A 15,000-nucleotide genomic window follows, 5' to 3' on the forward strand; every position below is an offset into this window, starting at 1 on the left:
ACAAAAGGAAAGACTCACGCACACACACACACACACACGCACGCACGCACACACACACACACACACACACACACACACACACACACACACACACACACACACACACACACACATATATATACACACACCTTTGTCTTTGGGTCTATAAGGCTGACACCATGCTTGTTGATGGCAATGAGGAGGATCTCTGGGAAGTTGGGCTCTGTGGTTTGCTGAAGACAGAATATCAGGCATTAGTGTGACCTTGATTAGGAAATCCCTCGTCCCAATTGACGGCTCTAGGAGTGCAAATCAGAAATTACCTTCACTTCAAAGAAGGCCGATCCGAAGGTTGGCCATTTGAAGATGATCTTGAGGAACATGAGTTTTGCTTCTTCTCTGGATTTGCCTGCCTGCTTGTTGAAATATGCCACCACAGACTGCACACACACACATTTACCAAACATAAACACATGAAACAAAATAAATGAGAAATACGAGTCGATCTGTATGCAATAGCTGTAAACCACCTTTCACCTTTCAGAGACCAACACATATATATACCAGATATCACACTCAATCAAGTCAAATCAGATGAATGAATGAATCTTATACTGTATATATAAGATTCATTCATTCATCTGATTTGATTTGGTGTGTAGATTTGATTAGATGTGTAGTGTACACTCTGGTGTGTAGATTTGATTAGATGTGGTGTGTAGATTTGATTAGATGTGTCCACTCTGGTGTGTGATCTGATCTCACCCTTTTCCAGTCATCGGGGGACAGCTGACGAATCAGGTCCTGTGGCACCAGCTCCTGGAGCATCTTGGGAATTGTGGGGAAGTGGGATTTGTCGTCCTCATACTTTACACGGTAGATGAGCGCTCCGAGCTGGAAGACCTCCTCGCGAGAACACTTGTGGTAGCCACGGAGATACTTAGGCAGCTCCTGGCAACGGGAAGAGGGTGTGTGTTCAGGGTCAGGGTTGGGGGGAGGAGGGTGTGTGTTCAGGGTCAGGGTTGGGGGGAGGAGGGGGTGTGTTCAGGGTCAGGGTTGGGGGGAGGAGGGTGTGTGTTCAGGGTCAGGGTTGGGGGGAGGAGGGTGTGTGTTCAGGGTCAGGGTTGGGAGGAGGAGGGGGTGTGTTCAGGGTCAGGGTTGGGAGGAGGAGGGGGTGTGTTCAGGATCAGGGTTGGGGGGAGGAGGGTGTGTGTTCAGGGTCAGGGTTGGGGGGAGGAGGGTGTGTGTTCAGGGTCAGGGTTGGGGGGAGGAGGGTGTGTGTTCAGGGTCAGGGTTGGGGGGAGGAGGGTGTGTGTTCAGGGTCAGGGGGAGGAGGGTGTGTGTTCAGGGTCAGTGTTGGGGGGAGGAGGGTGTGTGTTCAGGGTCAGGGTTGGGGGGAGGAGGGTGTGTGTTCAGGATCAGGGTTGGGGGGAGGAGGGTGTGTGTTCAGGGTCAGGGTTGGGGGGAGGGGGTGTGTTGAGGGTCAGGGTTGGGGGGAGGAGGGTGTGTGTTCAGGGTCAGGGTTGGGAGGAGGAGGGTGTGTGTTCAGGGTCAGGGTTGGGAGGAGGAGGGTGTGTGTTCAGGGTCAGGGTTGGGAGGAGGAGGGTGTGTGTTCAGGGTCAGGGTTGGGGGGAGGAGGGTGTGTGTTCAGGGTCAGGGTTGGGGGGAGGAGGGTGTGTGTTCAGGGTCAGGGTTGGGGGGAGGAGGGGGTGTGTTCAGGGTCAGGGTTGGGAGGAGGAGGGGGTGTGTTCAGGGTCAGGGTTGGGGGGAGGAGGGTGTGTGTTCAGGGTCAGGGTTGGGAGGAGGAGGGTGTGTGTTCAAGGTCAGGGTTGGGGGGAGGAGGGGGTGTGTTCAGGGTCAGGGTTGGGGGGAGGAGGGTGTGTGTTCAGGGTCAGGGGGAGGAGGGTGTGTGTTCAGGGTCAGTGTTGGGGGGAGGAGGGTGTGTGTTCAGGGTCAGGGTTGGGAGGAGGAGGGTGTGTGTTCAGGGTCAGGGTTGGGGGGAGGAGGGGGTGTGTTCAGGGTCAGGGTTGGGAGGAGGAGGGTGTGTGTTCAGGGTCAGGGTTGGGGGGAGGAGGGTGTGTGTTCAGGGTCAGGGTTGGGGGGAGGAGGGTGTGTGTTCAGGGTCAGGGTCAGGGGGAGGAGGGGGTGTGTTCAGGGTCAGGGTTGGGAGGAGGAGGGGGTGTGTTCAGGGTCAGGGTTGGGGGGAGGAGGGGGTGTGTTCAGGGTCAGGGTTGGGGGGAGGAGGGTGTGTGTTCAGGATCAGGGTTGGGGGGAGGAGGGTGTGTGTTCAGGGTCAGGGTTGGGAGGAGGAGGGTGTGTGTTCAGGGTCAGGGTTGGGGGGAGGAGGGTGTGTGTTCAGGGTCAGGGTCAGGGGGAGGAGGGGGTGTGTTCAGGGTCAGGGTTGGGAGGAGGAGGGTGTGTGTTCAGGGTCAGGGGGAGGAGGAGGGTGTGTTCAGGGTCAGGGTTGGGAGGAGGAGGGTGTGTGTTCAGGGTCAGGGTTGGGAGGAGGAGGGGGTGTGTTGAGGGTCAGGGTTGGGGGGAGGAGGGTGTGTGTTCAGGGTCAGGGTTGGGAGGAGGCGGGTGTGTGTTCAGGGTCAGGGTTGGGGGGAGGAGGGTGTGTGTTCAGGGTCAGGGTTGGGAGGAGGAGGGTGTGTGTTCAGGGTCAGGGTTGGGGGGAGGAGGGTGTGTGTTCAGGGTCAGGGTTGGGAGGAGGAGGGTGTGTGTTCAGGGTCAGGGTTGGGGGGAGGAGGGTGTGTGTTCAGGGTCAGGGTTGGGGGGAGGAGGGGGTGTGTTCAGGGTCAGGGTTGGGAGGAGGAGGGTGTGTGTTCAGGGTCAGGGTTGGGGGGAGGAGGGTGTGTGTTGAGGGTCAGGGTTGGGAGGAGGAGGGTGTGTGTTCAGGGTCAGGGTTGGGGGGAGGAGGGGGTGTGTTCAGGGTCAGGGTTGGGGGGAGGAGGGGGTGTGTTCAGGGTCAGGGTTGGGGGGAGGAGGGTGTGTGTTCAGGGTCAGGGTTGGGGGGAGGAGGGTGTGTGTTCAGGGTCAGGGTTGGGGGGAGGAGGGTGTGTGTTCAGGGTCAGGGTTGGGAGGAGGAGGGTGTGTGTTCAGGGTCAGGGTTGGGGGGAGGAGGGTGTGTGTTCAGGGTCAGGGTTGGGAGGAGGAGGGTGTGTGTTCAGGGTCAGGGTTGGGGGGAGGAGGGTGTGTGTTCAGGGTCAGGGTTGGGGGGAGGAGGGGGTGTGTTCAGGGTCAGGGTTGGGGGGAGGAGGGGGTGTGTTCAGGGTCAGGGTTGGGGGGAGGAGGGTGTGTGTTCAGGGTCAGGGTTGGGGGGAGGAGGGTGTGTGTTCAGGGTCAGGGTTGGGGGGAGGAGGGGGTGTGTTCAGGGTCAGGGTTGGGGGGAGGAGGGGGTGTGTTCAGGGTCAGGGTTGGGAGGAGGAGGGTGTGTGTTGAGGGTCAGGGTTGGGGGGAGGAGGGGGTGTGTTGAGGGTCAGGGTTGGGGGGAGGAGGGTGTGTGTTGAGGGTCAGGGTTGGGGGGAGGAGGGTGTGTGTTCAGGGTCAGGGTTGGGAGGAGGAGGGGGTGTGTTCAGGGTCAGGGTTGGGGGGAGGAGGGTGTGTGTTCAGGGTCAGGGTTGGGGGGAGGAGGGTGTGTGTTCAGGGTCAGGGTTGGGGGGAGGAGGGGGTGTGTTCAGGATCAGGGTTGGGGGGAGGATACTCAATACATTCACACTGAACCATCCGACAATGCTAGTGTAACCGAGTGAAACGTGGAGTAGCTGGAGAAACTCACTCCTCAAAAGGAGCGCTGACAGTCCCTCCAAGAGGGACGTCCCTATTGGCGCAACTGTCATCGTGTCTGCCTCCCAAGCGGGAGACCCGGGTTTTAATCCAGCCCTGGGCATGCTGAAACAGATGGGTTACACTAGCATAGAGAACATGAACACACACACACACACACACACACACACACACACACACACACACACACACACACACACACACACACACACCTGGTAGTAGTGAAAGATGGAGTCAGCAAAGGAGTCCTTCCCTGGGACAGTGTTGGTCCACAGCTTCTTCATGAAGAACACCTGGTAGGTGAGTGAAGGCACTATACCTGGAGAGGGGAGAAAGAGCACAGCATGATCCAATCGAATAAAGAGATTGTGTTGTGGTAGGTCCTGGTCTGAGAGAGAGCTGTGTGTGTGTGTATGTGTGTGTGTGTGTGTGTGTGTACTGTTCATACTGTACCATCTTTAGCAGGCCGAGCTTTCTTGATCCAGTCGGTGAGGTGTCTGACAAAGTCAAAGAAGAAATCTCCCTCTGGCACACTGATCACCTACAAAACACAAATATAGGACACTCAGATGATTAGGAAATAGTTGGGTCATCTGAGGCACTTCCGTGACCGTGGAGAGTAAAGGTCCGTTTCTGTCTAGCTAACACTAAATATCAATGATGACTTATGCAAATTTTTTTTTTTTTTTCTTTTGTTGTAAATGTTCTTGATGGTAGAACTATCTTTAGACTAGTGAATAAGTTGATATCCTCAAACAAAGTGTCTTAAAGTGTGTAACGTTAACATTAGTTAGAGAAGAAGCGAGCTTGCGCAAGTGCTGACGCTCTGATTGCTTCACAGACTGACTGAGCTAAACTGAAAATGCTTGACTGAAAAAGGGCCGTTGCCTCCCAACAAGGTCAAGCTTAAAAGTCCATACTCTTAGCAAAAACTAAAACTGTACTGAAAAGGGACATTGCGCAACAGGGATTAGAGCTAGACAGTCATCTGAGTTCGAAGACAAGTTCCTTTACTGTGTGTTGATGAAATTTAGTAGCCTAGGATTCAGTTTTAATTTCGAAGTTAATTTTATTGTTTGTTTTGAGTTGACCTTTAAATTCAGCTCAAGCAGCTAACCTTTCTAGCTGTGCATACAGAATACTATTTTATGTTAGGCTATAGTGCAAAATTATGTTTGGTTCATTATGAAAATGTGATGGGATGAACTGGACACCATATTCTCAGTAGCCTACCCTATTTAATGGGAAACCGCAAATCAGCAACTGTTGTTTACACACAACTTTATTGACTCACTTTATTGACCTCAGAGATTACTTCTGTGTACTTATACTGTATATTACTCAACTCATCATGAGCAAAGCTTTCATTAGAGCCTAATATGAAGGCTCTGTGACGATTTTGAAAAAAAGCCCTTTTAGAGCTCAAAATTGGCAGCCATCTTGCATTTGAAGGTCAAAAATAGGTCAAGTCATTATATAACACCAAATATGTATTCCTTGACCAAAAGAAGCTCTGAAACCATGTATTGTGCATCAGGTCAAACCATTAAAAAGTTCATTTCCACGGCAGCCATTTTGGATTTTGGTCTCTTACAAAATTTCCCTGCCTTTTTAAAAAATACACCCCAGCTAAATTAGTTTATTAACCCTCCTAGATGAAAAATCCATTGAGATGGACCTTCGCTCTCCACGGTCACAGAAGTGCCACAGATGACTCAACTAAAACTGGTTTCTACAAGACGATCCAGAACCTTGTGCTTCAACAATTACCCCTGGGAATAATTACAAACTAATTTACTTTGTTTGTTTGTTTGTTTGTTTGTATGTTTATTTGTATGTATGTATGTATGTATGTATGTATGTATGTATGTATGTATGTATGTATGTATGTATGTATGTATGATGTATGTATGTATGTATGTATGTATGTATGTATGTATGTATGTATGTATGTATGTATGTATGTAAGTACCTGCCTGCCTGCCTGTCTGTCTGTCTGTCTGTCTGTCTGTCTGTCTGTCTCTGTCTGTATGTCTGTCAGTCTATCTTAAAAAACTTGTATACAGTATCCACACAAAACCTTTCAACATTGAGTCACAGCATATCCTCCTAACCCTATGTTGGCCTCTCTAAATGACCGGAGGAAGAGGAGGATGAAGAGGAGGAGGTCTATCTCACCTTGTCTGAGATCTTGACAAAAAGGCTGAAGCCCTCAGGTGATTTTAGCAGCAGACGAGTAGAAATGTTCAGACAGAAGTCCTTGGCCTTGGTGCTGGACTCCACCTCAAATGCCTAGCAGCCACACACACACACACACACACACACACACACACACACACACGCACACACACACACACGCGCACACACACACACACACACACACACACACACACACACACACACACGCGCACACACACGCGCACACACACACACACACACACACACACACACACACACACACACACACACACACACACATTAGATGATGGAAATCACACAGGGCAGCCAATCAGTTCAAATACACACCCTACTGTACCAGCCAGATCAAAACAAGGCAATTTCACACAGTGACTTCATCATCTACAATATTAACTTTATGCAAATCAGAAACAATTGGATAGGTATCAGCAGTATGCAGAAGGGGACACTGACTCATTTGCAACCAGACAGTGAGTCAGTCAGAGCCCTGTTGGATATCATGATAGAGTGGAACCAGGCCTGACGTCGCCCCCTGAGACCATCCTGATCTTATGAGCTCAACATTCAGTTTCTCTCCGCAGATCAGTCTGGACTTCACCCTATCTTGAACGATTATTCCCACGATTACGTTGTAACCGGGCCAATCAGGGACTGTGTTCTGACTGCTGTTCTGCCCCCAGTAGAACGTAGCCTCTGATTGGTTCCCATAGTTGATGCCTGAAAATGAAATACAGGCTGCTGGCAAAACAGTCTCCCAAAGCAACGAGCAGTAATGTTAACGTTAGTAGAATGAACTCAACTAGTGCAGTTATTGCAGAAATAGACTCAATAACAACAATTTTATTGGGGGGGTGGGCAGACTGATCTGCGGAGAGAAGCTGAATTGAGCTTGCGAGATCAGGATGGTCTCAGGAGGCCAGGCCTGACCCTGCTTAGAACATTTGAAGGGTTCTGTGCGCCTGCCTTCTGTTCCAGGCCCCTAGGGAGTGTCTAGTTAGAGACTCCCCATGGTCTCTCTAATCTGGGGAGTGCTTGGTGAGCTAATCCTGTCACCCACCCTAATTATGGATTTATGCAACTGCAGTCTATATGCAAATGAGGTCAATACAGAAGGAAGATATCCATGTGTGTGTGTGTGTGTGTGTGTGTGTGTGTGTGTGTGTGTGTGTCTGACCTCGTCTGTGTCGTCAGGGAAGTAGACTTTGTGGAAGATCTGGGTGGTCTTATGTTGGATAGCCTCCACCTCCACCAGATGAGGAGGGTACTTCCTTGATCCGTTACTGACACCATGACAACAAAAAAACAAACAAACAAAAAAACAAATAAACATACAAACAAACAATCAACAATAACAACAGAAGTGGAAGGGAGAGTATGCAGGTGTGTGTGTGTGTCTTACCGTAGGGCCTTCTGTAGCCTGTGTATGCAGTCCCCAGCGAGGGGGTGGTGCTTCTTGGACTGGAGGAAGCGCTGGACGTGCGGCAGCAGGACGTTGCTGGGAGGAAACAGACCTGTACACAACCACAGCAGCTCCCAGCCCTTCTCCTCACTGTACCTACACACACACACACACACACACACACACACACACACACACACACACACAAGCACACACACACACACACACACACACACACAAGCACACACACACACACACACACACACACACACAAACAAACACACACGCACCCACACAAACACACGCGCGCACACACACACACACACACACACACACACACACACACACACACACACACACACACAACCAAAATATGACAAAACAAAAGTTATGGTTATAACACACATTTTTATGCAAAATCTCACACGCACACACGTGCTACATCAGACAGTCGCATACTTGATGTGGTTGTCTGTGAGCTGTTTGAGGATCTGACAGAAGATCTCGTCTTTGAGCGGCTCCGCCTTCAGCGCCCCCTCGAAGATCTGGTCCGTCAGCTCGTTGACAGAGCGGGTCCGTTTAGACGGGTAGTCCCCCATGTACTTCATCATAGGTGGAGACCCAGCTGTCAAGGAGCAAATGCATACTGTACAATATGAATTACAGGTAATAGTGTGTGCGTGTGTGTTTATGTGTGTGTGTGTGTGTGTGTGTGTGCGTATTGTCCCGTGTAAGGATATCTATGAAGGACATGCAGGCGTCCTGTGCCAGCTCCTCGTGGGCGAGGACCTTCTTCAGCAGGGCTTGTTTGATTGGCTCCCTGGTGCAGCTCCACATCTTGTCCTTCCCCCTGTTCTTGGTGATCATCACGCGGCTCAGAGTGTGTTTGGGAGGAGGCCTTGAGAGAGAGGGGGAGAGAGAGAGAGAGAGGGGGGGGGGGGAGAGAGAGAGAGAGAGAGAGGGGGAGAGAGAGAGAGAGGGGTGGGGGAGAGAGAGAGAGAGAGAGGGGGGGGGGAATGCATGGTTCATTGCTAATGTGGACCCTTTGATATGGATGTAATGGTATATGGTAAATGGACTGCACTTATATAGCGCTTTCATCCAAAGCGCTTTACAATGGCCTCTCGTTCACCCATTCACACACCAATGGCGGTAGCTGCCATGCAAGGTGCTAGCCTGCTCATTGGGAGCCATTTGGGGTTCAGTGTCTTGCCCAAGGACACTTCGACATGTGGACAGGAGGAGGCGGGATTCAAACCGACAACCCTACGATCACTGGACGACTGGGTGTGTGCACTGTGTGTGTGTGTGTGTGTGTACCTGAAGTAGTCGTAAGAGAACTCCTCCAGTGTGTATGGTTTAACCCTTTCCTCACTCTCCTGCAGGACCATCTGAGACGAACGTAGAGTCTCCTGTCTCTGGTCTGGCGTCATGGTAACCAGAGCCTGGGTAAAGGAAAACAAATGTGTTTAATAGCCCAGGTGTACGACTACTGAAACAGACTGGTTTTGGTCAGATATTCAGTACTTTGTATGTATGTATGTATGTGTACAGTATGTGTAAGAGTGTGTGTGTGTGTGTGTGTGTGTGTGTGTGTGTGTGTGTGTGTTTGTGTGTGCGTGGTCTCACCACCACCTCAGCCTGAGGTCTGGTCACAGAAGGCAGCACATAGACACAGTCGGCAGGGAAGTCTCCTCTCTGATTGGTTCTCTCGTTGATGCCATGCGCCCATCCAGAGTTCATGACCTGTTCCCCCGTGTCCTGGTCCAATAGGATCAGGTCTCCCTTCAGGAAGCTCAGGAACGTCGACTCCTCCCCCGCTGGAATGGGGACGGGGACAGAACCAGAATCAGAACCAGAGACAGGAAGGAAGATTCTACCCAAGAGGTCAAAAGTTTATCTCAACTATTCATCTTTCTTTTATCTCCCTCCTAACAGCAGTTTGGCTGGAACATCTTTCCATGTCCCAGTGAGCTCTGATGGCGTATTGTATGAGTTTGAACTGGACTCACTGGGGTTGGGGTTGTCCTGTAAGGCCACGACAAACTTTGACCTCTTCCTCAGGCCCTCCAAGAAGGTCACCACAAGGTCCCGGATGTCCTCTGCGTTGTTGGAGGTGAAGGTGTACTCATCAGCCTTGATGGTGGCCAAGGTGAAACTCTGCCCCTGCAGCTTACCCCCTCTGAGAGAGAGAGAGAGAGAGAGAGAGAGAGAGAGAGAGAGAGATGGGGCGATTTCATTAGAATTATCCCCCACTCTATATTTAATTGTTCTGTTCTGTGTGTTTCCTACTGTCTGATCACTTTGGCAATATTATGCTTCTTCGGTCATGTCAATTAAGCATCTTTGAATTTGAATTTGAGAGAGACAGAGAGAAGTGGGATGAATTAGAGATAGAAGTGAAAGTCAAGGTTTTCAACATAACACGGTCTTTCAAAATTCTGATTTGGCCTAGAGAGTGACCATTCTGTTGACTTCAATTTCCAGCATGCCCCACCTGCTGCTGGAAACTGCAGTGATCTCTGGGAAAGAGAGTTCCAACAGCACCTGCTCCTGCTCGTCCACAAAGTACACCCCCGTCCAGTTCACCGCCACTATGACGTCGTTCTTGGGCAGGCTGGGGCCTGTGGGAACGAGGGGGGGACAGGATACCGGAACCACAGGGTTGTGGGACCAATTCAATTTCAAAAACAGTCAACTTGGTTTAAAGCTAAGGTGGTGAGCTACAGAACAACGGAGCAAATTCTGACCTGAGAACTTGAAGGCCTCGTAGAAGCGTGAGAAGAGTAAAGGCCACTTGTATCGGGCAAAGTCCACCACCTCCTCCTTCACCTTCTGAGGGTCGAACCGCTTCTGGGTGTAGATGCCCTGAGGAGGGGAGGAAGGAGACTCTTGAACCAGGCCTGCACATTGCCACCCTGCGCCATAAAGGCTCGACACTTGTTGGAATAGGCCAGACAAAAATCAGGCAGCTCAGGGAAAGCCTGACCCAGGGATGGGGTACCTTTTTGTGGGCGGCCATGATCAAGTGAGCCCATTTCTCCACAGACCGGGTGGTGCTGATCTCCCGGTCAGGGATGTAGGAGGGGATGAGGCTGAGGAGACGCTCCAGCAGGATCTCTGAGCCGTAGTCCACGTAGTACTGCTGACTGGCCAACTCTGCCAGGTCATCCTGGGGAGGGAGGGAGGGAGAAGAAGGAAAGAGGGGACGAGAGAGGGCGGGAGAACGAGAGGAGGAGAAAGAGGAGAGTGGGAGAGAAAAGGAAGAAGGAGAAAGAAAAACAGATCGAGAGAGAGAGAGAGAGAGAGAGAGAGTCAGGTTGTTTGCTGGTCAGCCTCCAGTCTCCACGGGAGCCTCACTGTGCCCTGTCAGACCCTCCCTGTGCCCTCACTGTGCTCTGTGGGAGAGGTCAGAGTTCAGGGGTCTCTCTCACCCGGTCACAGCGGTACTCCCCGAACTTCACCCCGCGCACGGTCTGCTGGTAGATGAGGTTGGTGGCCACGCCGTCGTCAGTGGGGTCGTGCCAGGGTGTGAAGATCTCCTTCCTGAAGAACAGACGCCAGGGGGCGTTCCTCTCCTGGGCGCCTTGCTCCTTGGCGTACTGCTCGCACTGGGAGACGGCGTCCATCACGTGGTCGCTCCCGCTGCCGAGAGACGACACCTACGCGGGAAAGCGGGGTCACAGGTAAGAATGTGTGTGTGTATGTGTGTGTGTGTGTGTTTGTGTGAGTGTACAGTGAGGGAAATAATTATTTGATCCCCTACTGATTTTGTATGTTTGCCCACTGACAAAGAAATGATCAGTCTATCATTTTAATGGTAGGTTTATTTTACACAGTGAGAGACAGAATAACAGCAACAAAAATCCAGAAAAACATGTCAAAAAAGTTATAAATTGATTTGCATTTGATCGAGTGAAATAAGTATTTGATCCCCTGTCAACCAGCAAGATTTCTGGCTCCCATGTCCATGAGGCATACAAATAGAGAGTGCTCCTAATCTCAGCTTGTTACCTGTATAAAAGACACCCGTCCACAGAAGCAATCAATCAGATTCCAAACTCTCCACCATGGCCAAGACCAAAGAGCTGTTCAAGGACGTCAGGGACAAGATTGAAGACCTGCACAAGGCTGGAATGGGCTACAAGACCATCGCCAAGCAGCTTGGTGAGAAGGTGACAACAGTTGGTGCGATTTTTTGCAAATGGAAGAAACACAAAATAACTGTCAATCTCCCTCGGTCTGGAGCTCCACGCAAGATCTCGCCTTGTGGAGTTTCAATGATCATGAGAATTGAGAACGGTGAGGAATCAGCCCAGAACTACACAGGAGGATCTTGTCAATGATCTCAAGGCAGCTGGGACCACAGTCACCAAGAAAACAATTGGTAACACACTACGCCGTAATGGACTGAAATCCTGCAGTGCCCGCAAGGTCCCCCTGCTCAAGAAAGCACATGTACAGGCCTGTTTGAAGTTTGCCAATGAACCTCTGAATTCAGAGGAGGACTGGGTGAAAGTGTTGTGGTCAGATGAGACAAAAATCAAGCTCTTTGGCATCAACTCAACTTGCTGTGTTTGGAGGAGGAGGAACGCTGACTATGACCCCAAGAACACCATCCCCACCATCAAACATGGAGGTTGAAACATTATGCTTTGGTGGTGTTTTTTTTGCTAAGGGGACAGGACAACTTCACTGCATCAAAGGGAAGATGGACGGGGCCATGTACCGTCAAATCTTGGGTGAGAACCTCCTTCTCTCAGCCAGGGCACTGAAAATGGGTCGTGGATGGATATTCCAGCATGACAATGACCCAAAACACACGGCCAAGGCAACAAAAGAGTGGCTCAAGAAGAGTGGCCTTGCCAGTCTCCAGACCTTAATCCCATAGAAAATCTGTAGAGGGAGCTGAAGCTTCAAGTTGCCAAACATCAGCCTCGAAACCTTAATGACTTGGAGAGGATCTGCAAAGAGGAGTGGGACAAAATCCCTCCTGAGATGTGTGCAAACCTGGTGGCCAACTACAAGAAACGTCTGACCTCTGTGATTGCCAACAAGGGTTTTGCCACCAAGTACTAAGTCATGTTTTGCTGAATCAATCAAATACAAATAATCAAATTGGTCAAATACTTATTTCACTCATTAAAATGCAAATCAATAACTATATATATAACTTTTTTGTGATGTGTTTTTCTGGATTTTTAAAATTGTCTCTCACTGTTAAAATGAACCCACCATAACAATTACTGATCATTTCTTTGTCAGTGGGCAAATCAGCAGGGGATCAAATAATTATTTCCCTCACTGTACAATATGTGTGTGTGTGTGTGTGTGTATACCAGTATTTGTGTTTCTTGTGCCTGTGTGTGAGTGTGTGTGTGTGTGTGTGTGTGCGTGTATACCAGTATTTGTGTTTCTTGTGCCCGTGTGTGAGGGAGTGTGTGTGTGCGTGTCTACCTTATCGAACAGAGCGATGTAGAGTGAGAAGCCGAAGCGATCCCGGAGGCTGATCTTGTCTGACAGAGCGTTGCACAGCTCCTTGGCCGTGGTGGCAGAGTCCGTCAGCAGGGTCTTGGTGGTGCCGTCCATGAACGTGACTGGCAGCATGACGGGCTTCTTAGACTTGGTGGCCTGGAGGGAACGGACACAACAATAAACATCACTGTACAGTACATCCTTCAACGATAAACACAACATCACTGTACATCTTTCAACGTACAATACATACATTTAATTTATAAAGCAACATTTAAATTCTCGGCCGCAATCGGCCTAAGTCCACACACCCAAAACCTAGCCAAATCTGGCAGCCATTATTGGGCCAGATACGGCTCAGTTTAGGTGAGCTGCTGCCAGAACACAGCTGAGTGCGCCGACACTTAACCGGAATCGGCCCGATTCGGCTGGCTACCTGGGATATGTGTGTGTGTGTGTACGTACCTGTAGCTCCAGCCAGGAGGGGGGCTGTGTCCTGGTGCCGTTGACAAACGTCCGTCTCAGCCTCTCTTCGCAGTAGGGGGCGTAGCCAGGCGGACCTCCGTGGATGTAGTTCCTCAGGTACTGTATGGAGCAGGTACGGAGGTCATCTACTGAAGCCCGCTGGCTTACATGACACTTCATACACACTGACGGCTTTAATGGCGTCATTAGCAGAGACATTCACCAACAGGGGACTTCACACATCCAGCCGACATTTCATGAGGGAATGATTATTCGACCTGGACAGGACAACAGACCTGGATTAAAACACTATTTGAAATCCTTTCTATGACTTAGTGTTTGCTTGACTGTGAACAGCCTATTGGTCCCACTGTGCCAGACATAATCAAGAACAGATATGTTATTTAAATGATTTGTAGAACCAGTATTTGCAGTATCAGTGTTTGACGGTGAGGTGGGCCAGGGTTCCAGGGGGACTGACCTTGACAAACTTCTCGGAGGGGGCGAAGCAGCCGACACACAGAGAGATGAGGATCCATCCGCGGGCGTGGGAACTTTTAGACGGATTCTGGTTCAGCTGCTTACAGATCTGGCAGTAGATCTCATCCCTGGAAAAGACGGGCAGCTAAGTGTGTGTGTGCGTGTGTGTGTCTGTGGGTGCAAGTTCAAGTTAAGTTTCCGTGTGTGTGCAAGGTGTGATCAGTTGTTTGTTTGTGCATGTGTGTGTGTGTGTGTGTGTGTGTGTGTGTCTGTGTGTATGCACCAGTTTAACTATACTTGTGGGGTACCAAATGTCCACACAAGAATAGTAAAACCAGGACAATTGTCACTTGTGGGGACATTTGGAAGGTCCCCACAAGTTTAGGGCAAATTTTATGGTCAAAGGCTAGGGTTTAGGGCCTGGGTAACTTTAGGGTCAAAGGTTATGTTCAGGGTTAGTTTTAGGGTTTGGTTTAGGTTCATTTTTTGGGGGGGTGGGGCGGGGGAGTTATGGTTAGGGTTAAGGTTAGGGTTACGGTTAAGTTTAGGTGGTTCCCAGAAGTATAGTAAGACAAACGTGTGTGTGTGTGCGTGTGTACCGCAGTGTTAGTCGTAGTATTGTGTGTGTGTACCTTAGTCCTGGTCGTAGTATTGTGTGTGTGTACCTTAGTCCTGGTCGTAGTATTGTGTGTGTACCTTAGTCCTGGTCGTAGTATTGTGTGTGTGTGTGTGTGTACCTTAGTCCTGGTCATAGTATTGTGTGTGTGTGTATGTACCTTAGTCCTGGTCATAGTATTGTGTGTGTGTGTGTGTGTGTGTGTGTGTGTACCTTAGTCCTGGTCGTAGAATTGTGTGTGTGTACATTAGTCCTGGTCCTAGTATTGTGTGTGTGTACCTTAGTCCTGGTCATAGTATTGTGTGTGTGTGTGTACCTTAGTCCTGGTCGTAGTATTGTGTGTGTGTGTGTGTGTGTGTGTACCTTAGTCCTGGTCGTAGTATTGTGTGTGTGTACCTTAGTCCTGGTCATAGTATTGTGTGTATGTGTGTGTGTACCTTAGTCCTGGTCGTAGTATTGTGTGTGTGTGTGTGTGTGTGTGTGTACCTTAGTCCTGGTCGTAGTATTGTGTGTGTGTGTGTGTGTGTGTCTGTGTACCTTAGTCCTGGTCATAGTATTGTGTGTGTGTACCTTAGTCCTGGTCGTAGTATTGTGTGTGTGT

At 50.2% G+C, this 15,000-nt stretch overlaps 1 protein-coding gene across 1 annotated transcript in view; it reads right to left on the reverse strand.

Annotated features, from left to right (window-relative positions):
* myo7aa (myosin VIIAa) overlaps positions 1-15,000 on the reverse strand; it is a gene marked incomplete at both ends in the record, with an annotated part of 32,734 nt that overhangs the window by 974 nt on the left and 16,760 nt on the right. The window contains 20 exons of the mRNA XM_084446268.1: positions 129-212; positions 303-419; positions 745-930; positions 3,978-4,084; positions 4,219-4,306; positions 5,944-6,057; positions 7,139-7,244; positions 7,364-7,519; positions 7,823-7,988; positions 8,104-8,261; positions 8,684-8,808; positions 8,993-9,183; positions 9,376-9,545; positions 9,861-9,987; positions 10,114-10,231; positions 10,368-10,535; positions 10,798-11,025; positions 12,821-12,994; positions 13,304-13,423; positions 13,785-13,911. Of these exons, the coding sequence (XP_084302394.1) occupies positions 129-212; positions 303-419; positions 745-930; positions 3,978-4,084; positions 4,219-4,306; positions 5,944-6,057; positions 7,139-7,244; positions 7,364-7,519; positions 7,823-7,988; positions 8,104-8,261; positions 8,684-8,808; positions 8,993-9,183; positions 9,376-9,545; positions 9,861-9,987; positions 10,114-10,231; positions 10,368-10,535; positions 10,798-11,025; positions 12,821-12,994; positions 13,304-13,423; positions 13,785-13,911 (2,830 nt within the window). The remainder of the gene's footprint in view (positions 1-128; positions 213-302; positions 420-744; positions 931-3,977; positions 4,085-4,218; positions 4,307-5,943; positions 6,058-7,138; positions 7,245-7,363; positions 7,520-7,822; positions 7,989-8,103; positions 8,262-8,683; positions 8,809-8,992; positions 9,184-9,375; positions 9,546-9,860; positions 9,988-10,113; positions 10,232-10,367; positions 10,536-10,797; positions 11,026-12,820; positions 12,995-13,303; positions 13,424-13,784; positions 13,912-15,000) is intronic.

Source organism: Borostomias antarcticus, assembly GCF_949987555.1.
Source record: "Borostomias antarcticus genome assembly, chromosome: 1".
NCBI lineage: Eukaryota > Metazoa > Chordata > Actinopteri > Stomiiformes > Stomiidae > Borostomias > Borostomias antarcticus.